General features: G+C 33.2%; 1 protein-coding gene across 1 annotated transcript; it reads left to right on the plus strand.

Moving 5' to 3' along the window:
• Positions 1–9,399: 9,399 nt before the first annotated feature.
• Positions 9,400–10,813, plus strand: LOC107645665 (uncharacterized). The gene is made up of 2 exons (XM_021103886.2): positions 9,400–9,741; positions 9,823–10,813. The coding sequence occupies exons 1-2, from the start codon at positions 9,564–9,566 to the stop codon at positions 10,572–10,574; spliced, it is 930 nt and encodes a 309-aa protein (XP_020959545.1). The 5' UTR covers positions 9,400–9,563; the 3' UTR covers positions 10,575–10,813.
• The last annotated feature ends 3,862 nt before the right edge of the window (positions 10,814–14,675 follow it).

Raw genomic sequence — 14,675 nt, forward strand, 5'->3', positions numbered from 1 at the left:
TAGGTGAGATTACCAGGCCTACCCATAGAACTGTATAATGAAAGAATCCTCAGAAAAATTGGAGATTTAGTAGGAAAAACCTGCAAAGTGGATCACAATACGCAACAGCTATGTAGAGGTAAATTTGCTAGATTGTATGTGGAAGTTGACTTGACTAAACCTCTGTTGGGAAAGTACATGATAAATGGAAAAATGTATCAAATAGAGTATGAAGGAATACACCAGATTTGCTTCTCATGTGGAAAAATTGACCATGAACAAAAAGATTGTGTTATTTGGAAATGGAAAAAAGAGGAAGAGGCAAAACAAAACAACCATCAAGAAAATGAAGCTGAGAGACAACAAGGAAACATGAAGGAACAAGAGGAAGAAAGACCGAAAGGGCTTGAGGATGCAGACAAGGCTAATGCAAAGGGAAAGGATGTGATGGAACAACAAGACAACAACTTTGGCCCATGGATGTTGATTCAACGACAGAAAAGGGTAAGGAAAGAGGGAAACAAAGAGGGATCCAGCACAAGTCGCAACAATGGAAAAGAAACTAGGAAGGTCAACCAATCTAGATTTGCCATCCTTGAGATAGAAGACGAAGAGGGGGATAAAGGAGAGAAAGAGACCGAAATCGGTAATAAAGATAACTCAAAAGAGCATATTACACAAGCAATGACTAGAAATGCAAGAACTCAAGAGAAAGCAGCAGACAATAAACAGAAGCACATACCAAGGCAACAAAATAAAGATATTATACCAAAGGAAAACTACACAGAAGCTGCACAGAAACAAACTCCATATACCAACCAAACCAATACAAGAGTCACACAGCAAGAAAACATAACCGGCATAGAAAAAAGAAGTCAACTAAAAGGAACCACAGAAAACATCATCCAGAGAGAGTCACACAGAGAAAATTGGGTATCACAGTGGGATCCTTCCCAAGCTTCAGAAAGCCAGGGAGAGGATAGGGGAACACCTTTTCAAAGAGTCAGGGACGAGGAAAAACCCCCTGACCCGATAGAAAAGGGACACAACAATAAAGATCCTATGGACACAGAGAATCAGATTGATGTGGAGGAGCTAATAAAGGATGTTGAATTTGATACTCCTGAATTTGGCGCCATGAAGCAAACAGGGGTTGCTGACATGCAGCTGAACTGATCCTTTTTTTTCCCTCTCTTTTTATCCATGATTATTTTATCTTGGAATGCTAGAGGTGCGGCTAGCAAGGCTTTTAGGCGCACCTTCAAAGAATATTATGAACAGTATAAGCCAGATTTGGTGGTTCTCGTTGAAACGAAAGTTAGTGGAGAGAGTGCTAGGAATGTCATCAAGAACCTTGGTTTCAATTTTTTCATCCTTGAAGAAGCTAGAGGCTTTGCGGGCGGTATCTGGATCATGTGGAATAATCCTGACTACAAAGTTACTAGTATGGAGCAGGATCACCAATATATTCATGTCAAAATTGAAAGGCCTGGGAAAGAAGAATGGTATCTCACGGCGGTTTATGCCAGTCCCCAAGTCCAAACAAGAAGATTCTTATGGCCAAAACTTAAAAACATAGCAGATAACATATCTAAGCCTTGGCTCATAGCAGGTGACTTTAATGAGATCAAAGATATATCAGAAAAGAAGGGGGGCAGCCCCATAGACATCAGGTCTTGTAATATCTTTGCAAGTTGGATCAATTCTTGTGGGCTCATCGACCTTGGGTGTGTGGGCTCTAGGTTCACTTGGAGAGGTCCGATATGGGAGGGGTACGAAAGAGTTTTTAAAAGATTAGACCGTGCGATGGCTAACACTGCTTGGAGAGTTCGTTATCAAGATGCAGTGGTCAAAGTCCTTCCTAGAATCAATTCGGATCACCACCCTATTCTTATATTTGAAGCTAGATCACCCAAAGAGGATAGGCCTTTTAGATTCGAAGTTATGTGGACACACCACCCAGATTTTGAAGCCTTCATTAACGAGAAATGGAAGGAAAATGGAAACCTCACTAGCACCCTCAATAAAGTTAAGGACGACCTTCAGAAATGGAACAAAGACGTCTTTGGCAACATTTTTAGAAACAAAAGAAGAATTATGAATAGGTTGGCAGGTATTCAAAGAAACAACAGTTATGGGAGAAATCGTTTTTTGAAAAAGCTTGAAAAGGACCTTAATAAGGAGCTGAACGAGACTCTGGATAAAGAAGAAACTTTCTGGCTTCAAAAATCTAGAGAGCAATGGATTGTCGAAGGCGATAGGAATACAAAGTTTTATCATACCAAAACAATTATTAGAAGAAGGAAAAATAAGATCATCAAGTTAAGAAGCTTGGACGGAGAGTGGATTGAGAACGAGAACTTGTTAAAGCTACATGTTTTGAATTTCTACAAAGATCTCTATCAGGAAGAGGTAAACATTGTTCCCTTACCCTTAAATATTAGACCTCTCCCTAACTTGGATATTACTCTATGCAGGACTATGAAAGCTATCCCATCAGACATTGAGATCAAGAAAGCCCTCTTTAGCATAGGTTCTCTCAAGGCCCCTGGCGAAGATGGATTTCCGACTTATTTTTTCAAAAACAACTGGGATCTCATGGGAACAAAAATTTGTGACTACATCAAGAGTTGTTGGTCCAATCCAGGTTACATTGAAGAAGCAAATGCCACCCTACTAGCTCTCATCCCAAAGAAATCCAACCCGGAGTTTATATCACAATTTAGACCCATAGCATTATGCAACGTAAAATACAAAATTCTTTCTAAAATCATAGTGCAACGCATCAAACCAATGCTAGATGAAAGGATCTCCCCCCATCAATCTAGCTTCATACCAGGAAGAAGGATCCATGACAACATTCTCATTGCTAAAGAAATATGGCATTCCATGAAAAGAAGGAGAGGAAAGAAAAGTTTCATGGCTGTAAAAATAGATTTTGAAAAAGCTTATGACAGAATTAACTGGAACTACATGAAAGACAGACTGAAAGAATTCAAAATACCGAATAGTTTGATCAACATCATCATGAAGGGAGTCAACTCAATTAGCTACAGTGTTTTATGGAATGGGAATAAAACAGAAAATTTTAAACCTAAGAGGGGAATAAGACAGGGAGATCCCTTATCCCCTTATCTCTTTGTTATTTGCATGGATAAATTATCACAGTTTATTGAAATGCAGGTTAACGAAGACTGTTGGAAACCCTTCAGAATTGGGAGAAATGGACTCGCAATCTCACACCTCCTCTTTGCGGACGATCTTCTCCTATTTGCAGAAGCTACTCAAGTGCAAATGGAAACGATTAAGGACTGCCTGGACCGCTTTTGTAAGGCCTCAGGACTTAAAGTTAATGCAGGCAAAACCTCTATAGTGTTCTCTAAGAATACTAGTGCGGTTGTCAAAACAGATATTTTGGCCAAAACAGATTTTAAAGAGAGCAAGGAGATTGGAAGATACCTAGGTGCTATGCTAAAAAATAACAGACAAGGCAAGGAGAATTATAAAACGGTTCTGGAGAGAGTTCAAGGAAAACTCAAGGGGTGGAAAAGCAAATGTTTATCACAGGCGGGAAGGATTACTCTTGCGCAATCTGTTATTAGCCCAAGTCTAAATTTTGAAATGCAGCATGAGAGAATTCCCAAGTCCATATGCAACGAAATAGAGAAAGTTAAAAGAAGCTTCATTTGGGGAGATGATGAAAGAAAAAGAAATTACCATGCAGTGAATTGGAAAACTCTATGCCGCCCCAAACATGAGGGGGGCCTTGGGTTTAGAAACTTAAATTTAATGAATGAAGCTTTTCTTTACAAGCAAATTTGGCAGCTGAACCAGGAACCAGAACCTCTATGGGTAAAAGTCTTCCAACACAAGTACAAATACAAAGATAACCAAAATGCTCGACCAAGTGCCAAAAGCTCAGATTCATACTTGTGGAGAGAGTTAGTCAAGTTATGGCCGGGATTCAGCGAGATGTCTTTCTCTCTTATTGGGGATGGACTTTTCACTAAATTCTGGACTGATTATTGGGTTGAAGAGGTGGGACCCCTGCTATCATTTGCAATACAGAACAATTTAGACATGGAGAGCATAGTTTGGGAATGGAGCAATGCAAGCGAAGAATGGAACTTAACAGAACTCCAGAGATACCTACCTGAAGATATCATCAAGAAGATCTTAGCACACCCCCCACCAAGGATTGTGAATGGAGAAGACAGACTAGGTTGGATTCATTCGGAGGATAGTGAATTCTCCACTGGTGCGACCTACAAGGCATTGGCAAGGTGGTCAAAACCATACCAATCGAGTTGGATGACCATATGGGATTGGAGGGGGCCGCAAAAAGCAAAACTTTTTGCCTGAAAAATGTGTCATAACAGACTGCTCACCAACACTAGAAAAGCCAGAATGTATGGAGGACAAGGAGATTGCCCCTTTTGTGCTGGAAAACAAGAAGATGCTCTTCATGATTTAAGAGACTGCACCAGAGTTACACAGATTTGGGTGAATTTGGTAAACCCAAAAGAAATTCCTAAATTCTTTGCCCTCAATTTTGAAGAATGGACACAATTCAACTTATTCAATCAATTGAATATAAACCCTAACCTCAAGTGGAAAGACATCTTCATCGTCGCCGTCTGGAAGATTTGGAGTTGGAGAAATAGAGAGATCCACGAGCAGAACTATCGGAGGCCACCCCACCCCCACCTGCAGATTTTGAAGGAAGTAGAAGAGATTAGAGAAGCTTTTGACAAGAAGCAAAGAAGAATTCACAGAAGACCCAAAGAAGAACAACTCATCAGATGGCACCCCCTCCTAGTGATTGGATCACTCCTGATGGGTCTATGAATGGGTTCACCAAAAAGGCTGGCTGCGGGGGTTTATTAAGAAATGAGGATAGTAAATGGATAGGGGGATTTTCGTTCAACATAGGTAGCTGTACTGCCTTCAAAACAGAGTTGTGGGGAATAGATCAGGGTCTCAAATTGGTTTGGACTATGTGATTGAAGAAAGTTAGAGTGGAGTGTGACTCAAAGGCTATCATAGAGAGTATCAACAGTCCCAAAGATAGAAAAAATCACCCAAATGTGTTGATCAGAAACATTCACAATTGGAAGAACAGGGAATGGAACATTCTTTTTGTAAATATTTACAGAGAAGGCAATAAATGTGCTGATTGCCTGGTGCGTAAAAGTTTAGAATTAGATGTTGGGTTCCACTTTTGGGATACTCCTCCAAATGAGGTAGTAGCTTTTTTGTCTGATGATGAACAAGGGATAACTTTGCCCCGTTTAGTTTGTAACTAGGTCTCTCTTCTTTTGGGTTTCTTTACCCCGTTTCTAAACCAATATATATATATATATATATATTAGCCCTAACCAACTTGGTTGGTCGAGTGGTCAGCTCACTCATCCGCTTAAGCAAGTGTCGGGGATTCGAATCCCGCCTTGTGCATGCAACAACCCATTGGCCAGCGGCAGACCCTTAAATGGAGCTCAGATCCGCGACGGATTAGTCCTTAACTTGTCGGGTCGGTTAGCTCACTCGTCTGTTTAAACAAATATCGAAAATTTGAATCTCGTCTTATGTATGTAGTAATTAATTATCTAGCAGCAGACTCTTAAATAAAACTTAAATTTGCGACAGATTTATCATTAACTTATCAGATTGAAAAATATTGTGGACATGGAAAAAAATATTGATTCGAGAGTTTTCGGATCCTACCCATGTCCAAAAAAAGTCTAGATTCAGCCCTGTCCAAAAAAAATATCCAGATTTCAGATTCAATTTTCTTCAAATGCGACTAATCAATGTAAAGTCAATTCAACCTATTTTTGACAAATTGTAGAAAAGTTGAATCTTGAAATGATATTTTGTATGTAAGAAACTTGATGCCTACCAACTACCATGCTCAATATTCAAAATCATAAAAGTTAACTACGCCTATGTTACATGGATTAGCAGCATTTTTTATTTTGTTCAAAGTCACAGTCACAGTTGGACGACGGCTTAATTAAATTATTGTGGCAGTACCGACATGGATCATACCCACGAGATGGATAACCAATGTGCCCAATGGCTCATTCTCTATACTTTTCTCAATTTCTTCTTTCATCGTACGTCTGCTTTCGCTTTTGGTCGTTGCTTTGTACTAATTGTTAATTACTTAATTACCAACTATCCTGCTATATTCCAGCTTACATGTGTTATTATCCATTAATAACTATTGTTAATGACCAAATAGTTATGGTTGACATGTTTTGCTTTACAAATTTTCATTTGGATCGTTTCTAATTAATGTTTATCTAATTTTTCTCACATGGCCATCCTACTTGTCATTATTTAATCCTACTTGGCAAATTTGTGTCACATTTTCCCTTTCGTTTGAGTGCTCACTGCAAGAAGGTTCTGAGAATCACTTAAAAACAAAGAGTGTACTAATAATTTTAGATGTATTGAATTATAATAAAAATTAAAGATTACTCTTACTGTTAATTTTTATTAAAACTAGTTATACCTTTTTGAGCCTGGTTAAGAATATCACAAATAGAAAATTTTAATAAAATATATAAATGTAATTTTTAGCAAATAAAATTCATACTATATATATATAACCCTATAATAAGTTATTCACTTCATTACTCGGCTATAAGGTGAAATTTAGATAAAGGTATATTATAAAGCAGTGGAAATTCTTGATCAATTCTATATATAATCATACTATTGTAATATTGTTTCTGTAAATAATATTTGATAATTCTCATCACCTTTTAAATTAATATTTAAGTAATTTTATTGAATTCTAGAATAATATGATAGTGTACTTGTATTTGTTATTTAAGCCAATATGTAATTTCGCAAACTTTAGTCTTCTATTAGTCTAGTAGTGGAAGTAGAAAAGATGTATTAGAAATCACATTATATACTTAGATACCTGTAATAATAAATTTTATAACATAAACACTTTTTATCCCTTTTAATTTGGTGCAAAGTATAAATTTGTTTATAAAATTTTAAACGTAAGAATCTAATTAATATTTGAATAAAACTATGAGTTTTATTCTTACGACCGTGCAAATATAAAAAGTATGATGAATTAATTTAGCTCTATGTGTGGGTGTGTATATACAAGACCGTATAAAAGAAGGGAGTCACTCACATAAAGATATTTAAAATTTTTTTAAAAAGGTAATTTACTTAAATAAAATAGTTGGGAGAAATCTTTACTCAAATGTAATAATTGCAATTTTTTTATTTATGTATCCTGATTTATTATTATGTAAACTGTAGTAAATTACCACGTTTTACTTTTTAGACATAAACCGTGACAGATAAGCACTGTTTATGAAGTGATCAAGATGAGCATAAACCGTGGTAACTAAGCACGGTTTATGAAAAGAGAACTTTGATCATAAAATCTTGTTACTTCCCACGGTTTATGAAGGGATATGTAAATGCAAAAATCTTTGTTACTTGTCACGGTTTATGAAGAGAAAAATTGTATATATATGAGTGAAATTCAAGCTGTTGAAGAGAAGTATTTTACAATGGCAAGTGAGGAAGAGAGTTTTCTAAATAATAAGGGCAAATCACACTATTAAACTAGAATGGAGGAGAAATTACATGATTCAACCAAAGCAAAAAATGTAACATGGATCAACCAGAAGCGTGTTTTTATGTAATTCGAATCAAACTAATTCGAATTACAAACCAACAGTAATTCGAAGTTGATCAATTCGAAATATGCAGCCAAAATTCATACGTAATTCGAACCTACCTGATTATTATACATACAGGTTGACCCAGGGTAATTCGAATTACACTCATTCGAATTATAAGGGATGCAATTTGAATTAAACTAAAAAAACAAAATTATCTAGAATATTGGACCAGCTCAATGTTAATCAGATTTTTTTATTTCTGTTATAAAATATAAAAAAAATTAATTCTAAAAAAAAAATCATGTTATTTTTTAGGATTTAATTTTTTTTATTGTGTTTTCCTAAAGTTTGCACAAAATTCACCTATCACATTAACTAAACTTATTTATTTACATAAAGTTTGTTTATGGACTCAACAAATTTGTTTATGTTTTAATACGATTTAAATTGTATTAGTATATTTTTATTTTTATTCAATTTAATTTTATTTAAATAATTAAATTTTTAAATTATAAAATTTGTATTAGTTTGTAATTTAAAATTTAAATAGATATAATTTAAATTAATAATTTATAAAATTGTATGTATTCGTATTATTGTACTCATATGATTAATTATATTTATTCGATTTAAAAAAAAAAATAACAGTTGTTAATTTTTAACTAACAAATAAATACACTTATATTATTTTTAAATTAAAATTTTTTAAATAAATGTACTCTTATTATTTTAATTTTTTAATTTAAATAAACATATTTATATTATTTTAAATAAAATTTAAAATTAATATAAGTAAGTTTATTTAAAATTTAAAATTTTAATATTTTAAATAAACATACTCTTATTATTTTAAAATTTTTTAAATTTAAATAAACGTACTCATATTATTTTAAATAAGTATATTCTTTTAATTTAAAAATAATATAAATGTATTTAAATAAAAAAAATTAACCACAATTATTTTTTAAAAATTGAATAAATATAATTAATCATATGAGTACAATAATACGAATATATACAAGTTTATAAATTATTAATTTAAATTATATCTATTTAAATTTTAAATTATAAACTAATACAAATTTTATAATTAAAAAAAGACGTTATAAATATTTTTACCTGAATGATTTCTACAAGAGAATAACTCATAATCAAATCTATTTTAAATTATTGAAATAATAATCTGAAAAATAAAAAAATTAATATAATAAAAACAATAATGTATGGTATCATATATGATACACATGCAACAATATATTAGTAATAGTAATTAGTAATTCATTAGGAATTTTTTTTAATTTTTTTGGTGAATTCATGATATATATATATTATATTTGATTTTATTAAAAAAATCATCTACTTTTATATCACTCTAAAAATTTTATTTGTTTGACAATTCACTCCGGAAAAAGAACTAGGTTATTATATAATAAATTTATTTTAGAAAAGTCCATATAAAATAGTATTGACATTATATTTGGTTTGAGTCTGTATATAATACTATATTATCGAAAATTTGAATATAATCTCACCATATAAAATGATTTTATTTCGTCAAAGCCAAGATCCTAGAAAGGCGAGTGCGTGCCAGCCACTCAACAAAAGGTTAAAGAAATTAAAAAAGCAAAGCGCAAACTAGATAGAGTCACAAGAGTCAGTGAGAAGGGGTTAGATGAGATGAACATTGGGAAGGTTCCAGTTCCCTCTAATTGCTAGTGGTTACTATTTAATTACTTTTACGCTGCATGTTTAGCATCGTACAAGTGACAACGACATGTCTTCGCATTCTACCAACTATTTAAACCCCATCTCTCTCAAACTCACAACTCATAATTCATAACACACTCTTAATACCAAAACGCTTTTCCTTCAAACTTATTTTCTTCATTTCTTCATACGAGTATCAAGCACAAGAATCTAAGCATGTGTGGCGGTGCCATAATCGCTGAGTTCATTCCCCGCAACCGTACTCGCCGACTTACTGCCTCTGAAATCTGGCCCAACACATTCTCTAACAATCAAGTCGACGACTTTGACTTCGATTTTTCTCATCATCATCTCAAAAACACACCCACTCTCAACAAATCTTCTTCGCCTTCAGGTCAGTGCTCTTCTCATCTTTCCCTTTCTTTTTTTCTTTTGTTGGTATCGTTTTTTCTGAAAGCGGTGTTTTGTCAAACAGTTGGTGAGCAAGATCAGGAGAACAGCAAGCCCCCCGCGAAGAGGCAGAGGAAGAACCTTTACAGAGGGATCAGGCAGCGTCCATGGGGAAAATGGGCGGCGGAAATTCGTGATCCGAGAAAAGGTGTTCGCGTTTGGCTTGGAACCTTCAACACCGCCGAAGAAGCCGCCAGGGCTTACGACAGAGAAGCTCGTAAGATTCGCGGAAAGAAAGCTAAAGTGAACTTCCCCAACGAGGATGACGAATACTCCATTCAACAATCTCGCAACATTATTCCAAACATTCCTCCTCCGATTCGACGATCGAGTAATCATCCTCCTCTGTATCAATATGGTGATGCCAACAACAACAGCAACAACAATATGAACAACCAGGCAAGGACTCTGAACCTCAACTTGGAGTTTGGTTACGATCTGAACCATGGAGGAGCCGTTGGCGTTGGTGATGCCATCAACGCAGACCCATTTGTGAGTTGTGTTGATCAGAATTCTGAGTATGGGTCTGGTTCTGGCTCGGCGTCGGAGGTGGCAGGTGGGTCAAGTGGTGATCAACAACATCAAGAGGAGAAGAAGAGCTACGAGGTGGAGAAGCTTTCGGAGGAGCTAATGGCATATGAGAACTACATGGGGTTTTATGATCAAATGCCCTTCTATGATGCACAATCTGCTGTCGCCGCTGTCGCCGCTGCCAACAACAACAACAACGTTGTTCAGGAAAGTGTGGTTGGGGAACTTTGGACCTTCGATGAATGATGATATCCATGCTGTCATTCAATTTGAACATGCTTCTGTTTTTTAATTTCACTTCATGCTCTCATTCAATTTGAACATGCTTCTGTTTTTTAATTTCACAGTCCCGTGATTATCTGCTTGATCATGTAAAAATTGTTGAGCTACCTTAGTTTTTTGCTTTTATCACTCAAGTGTCTGTAATTTTTTAGTTCTTAAATTTGTAATATTCGCTTAATGAAATTGCCTATCTTACATTTCTATTACAATTTTCTTCTATTTTTTTAAAGCAAAAAAAAAATATCTTGTTCTACTAACAACACCTACTTGGTTGAGTAAATTTATGGGACTAGATTTACGTCCACAAATAAGTTGGTTTCGTTTATTGGCTGTTTCGGTGTTACCCCTCTGCTTTTAGTGGTAGTTTCCCAAGTTATCATTGCAAAAAAAAACGAATGCCGTTACCTTGCAAAAGAGAAATTACAATGCAATTCTACTTTGCCGCTTGTCAATAAACTTCAGTTGTACCCAAAAAAATGAAAAAAAAATAAAAGAATGAAGTTCAAAACAATATATAGCGTACAACACGTAATCCTTCTCGAGCTATGGCAATTTGCAAATTAATTAATAAAATGGGGTTATTCGGAGGGATTTTCCGAATTGCTGAGCATACAACAATCCATCGCCATCAACTTTTGTTTCGAGTGATTAATAACCATTTTAAGTTGGTGGAGAAAAGGGGAGAGTAGTGCCTAACTGCGTATGCAATGTCAATTAGTACTTTTCTTTCAATAATAATAGTAAAATGTATATATACAATTTATGTTAAAAAGTAAATTTTTATAGATTTAGAAACTCATAATTTAGTTATATTGGTGGTGTAATTTTCAGTAAATAGCATTTAATAGCTTTTATCAACAATTACCTTAGAAAAAATGTCCTTAATTCCAAATTATTATATAAACTTTAACTATCATCATTTGAAAAACTTAAAATAAAAAAAAATAATTGAATGATAATATTATAATAAATAATTACCCTCGTAGATGGTAGTTAGGCATTGATGAAAAGTAGAGAAGAAAGAAGGAATGCAAATCTAGCGACTTCGCCGGTTTTGGTATTAAACAGACGCGGTGCACGGTGTGCGCCCACGGATTAGGCTTCAAAAAACGTTTGGCTGCATGCAACCTATGTAGTACAGTACTACAGTTAACTTGGAAGGAACGTGTTGACGTGGCATCATCATTCTTCTGTTAGACTATGTCTCAGTGACAGCGTGGACTGAACCAACTTGTTCAAAAGTCACGCGACCTTCACGCTTGTGTGTCCCCCCTCTCTCTTTTCAGGTTGAAGTATTTGTTTTGCTTTTTTCCTTTTCATTTTCATTTTGACAACAAAATTAAAACTAAATTTCCTTTCAATTAATTTAAATATTAAGTGTGTGTTTGGATTACAGTTTATAAACTGGAGTTTGAATAAAATTAATTTTGCAAACTTGATTTTGATGAAAAGTGAGTTTGTGTTAAAGTGATTTATGTTTGTTAATCTTTGTATCAAAATGAATTATAGTAAAATAAATGTTATTTGAATTCTACTACTCAAAATCACTTTTAAATAAAAAATTACTAAAATAGACACCAACTTAAATAATTTTTGTATATTATCTTATCATTTTAATTTAGATAATTGAATAGATCTTATTAATTAATTCTATAATAAAATTAATATTTATACACTAAAATAAAAATAATATATAAAAATTGACAAAATATATTTTTAATTAAAACTAACAAAATATAAATTTTAGAGAGTACTAAGAATAATAAAAAAATTAAATATTTATCTTGGTAGTAATTGAAATAAATCAAAAAAGAATTTATGATATTTTTTATATAGTATATTTTTAGTACTCTTAGTACTCTTTTTTAGTATATTATAATTTATTATTATTATTATTATTATTATTATTATTATTTACAATTAATTTTTTGTTTAATTTATTTTACCTAATAAAATCAATAAATTATATTATAAAAAGATAATAAAAATAATACAAAAAATTACAATTATAAAAGTGTATAATATCAAATAAATAATTAATAAAAAATAAAAATAAAAATAATAAAAAAAGAGAGTTCATGTAAACAAAAATAATAAGAATTCCATAAATAATATAATAACATGCATAAAGGATAAAGTTGGTAAAAGATAAATAAAGATGGAGTATTGATGGCTAGAAGCCCGTTTATAAAACACAGAAGCTTAAAATTGTAGCTTCTTGAAAACCATAGTTTTAAAAGCAAAATCACTTCTGCGTTCATGAATCAAAAATTTGCCAAACCAAAAATTGAAGCTTTCAAAAAGACTAAACGTATTTCTTCTCTTGTAACGCATTTGCCAAACACACCCTAATTTGTCCGCATAATTAATTCTAAAAATTCACAATCATATATACATCATGCATAATCATTCACCGCGAAATCAATGACTAACAGTTTAACATCTTTTGTATATTGAAAGTATGGCATACACACTCCTAAGAACTAAGCAATTTTTTTGGATTTTTTTATACAAATAAATATATAAAAATAATTATTTTTCTAAATACGCACCAAATAAAATAATCACCAAAATATACAAAATTATTTTATTATTGGAGTATGCAAAATGAAAATACACACCAATTCTTTTAGGAATGTTCATAGATCAGATCCAATCTGCATATCCGCGGTTTTTATCCGAATCTGATCCGAAAATTGCGGATATGGATCCGATCCACACACTAATCAGATTGGATTGTAGTATGTTGGTATCCACGTATTTGCAAAAATAAAACAATAAATAAGTAAATATTCTTTTTATGTTTAACTTTAACTAATAATTATCATATATGTTGTATTATTTAAAAAAGTATGTTTAATATTATTTTAAGAGTAAACATATTTAAAAAATAAAAAAATAAATTTTATTGATATTTTTTAATAAAAATAAGTTTTTAAAAATATTTTTGTGTTTTGCAAATATATCTAATATCCAATCCGATCCGATCCGATGATTTTATTGCGGATCAGATCAAAACTTTGGCCACATCCGATCCGATCCGCGTTCACCCCTAAATTCTTCTGTGGCGTCTGTAAAATTAATAATGGACAGTTGACACTCTAAGACATGCAACATGCAACGCACGCGAAATAGAGATGGAGTCGTTTAGGGGTGGCAATATGTACCCTATCCGCGGGTACCCAACCCGATCCGCAGGGTTGCCAACCCGATCCGCAGCAGGTAGGGTAGGGTGCGAGTAGGGTTCTCGTGCGGGTAAGGTAGGGTGCGGGTTGAGTTTCAACCCTACCCGATCAACCCGCACTCTATATATGTATGTATGGTGGATACTACTATGAAGATGTTACAATTGTCTTTATGTGAAGATGTATCTTTTCGACCATTAGATGATGAATTAAAGGGTTTGATTTTGATATGTTATAAAAGTATTATCTTTTTTCTAAAGTGTGGGTAAACAAATAAAGCACACTTTTAACACAATACTCTTCATAAGAAGATGTTTTTAACATCTTCATTTGAGTAGGTGCTTGTATATATTATATACTTATATAAAAATATGTTTTAAGTGGATGTTGAACCAAAAACCTCTCACTAAATACAAAAGATCCTTAGCCACTAAAAGAAAATCATTAATTGATAATTTAATATTTTTTTTACATAAAAGTCAGTTCTATTTTGAATTATCATCAAGTTATATAATAATAGTGTATCTTTTCTAAAACCCGCGAGTAGGGTCGGGTACCCGCGGGTTAAGAGCGGGTAGGGTTAGGGTTGAGATATTCTTAACCCGCGGGTAGAGTATGGTTGAGTTTATATAAAAATCTCAACCCGCGGGTAAGGTTAGGGTTGGATTCAAACCCTACCCCCTACCCATTGCCACCCCTAGAGTCGTTGGCTATTTTTCACTTGCGAAATGGACAATGGTGAATAATAATAATATTTAAATTAACAAAAATAATATTTAAATTATAATAAAATAAAATAGGATAAAATATATTTTTTGTTTTTAAAAATTGTCAAAAGTTTTAAAAATATTCCTAAATTTTATTTTGTTTCAATTTTGTC

This window comes from Arachis ipaensis, chromosome B6 (genome assembly GCF_059453495.1).
Source record: "Arachis ipaensis isolate K30076 ecotype BB chromosome B6, ASM5945349v1, whole genome shotgun sequence".
NCBI lineage: Eukaryota > Viridiplantae > Streptophyta > Magnoliopsida > Fabales > Fabaceae > Arachis > Arachis ipaensis.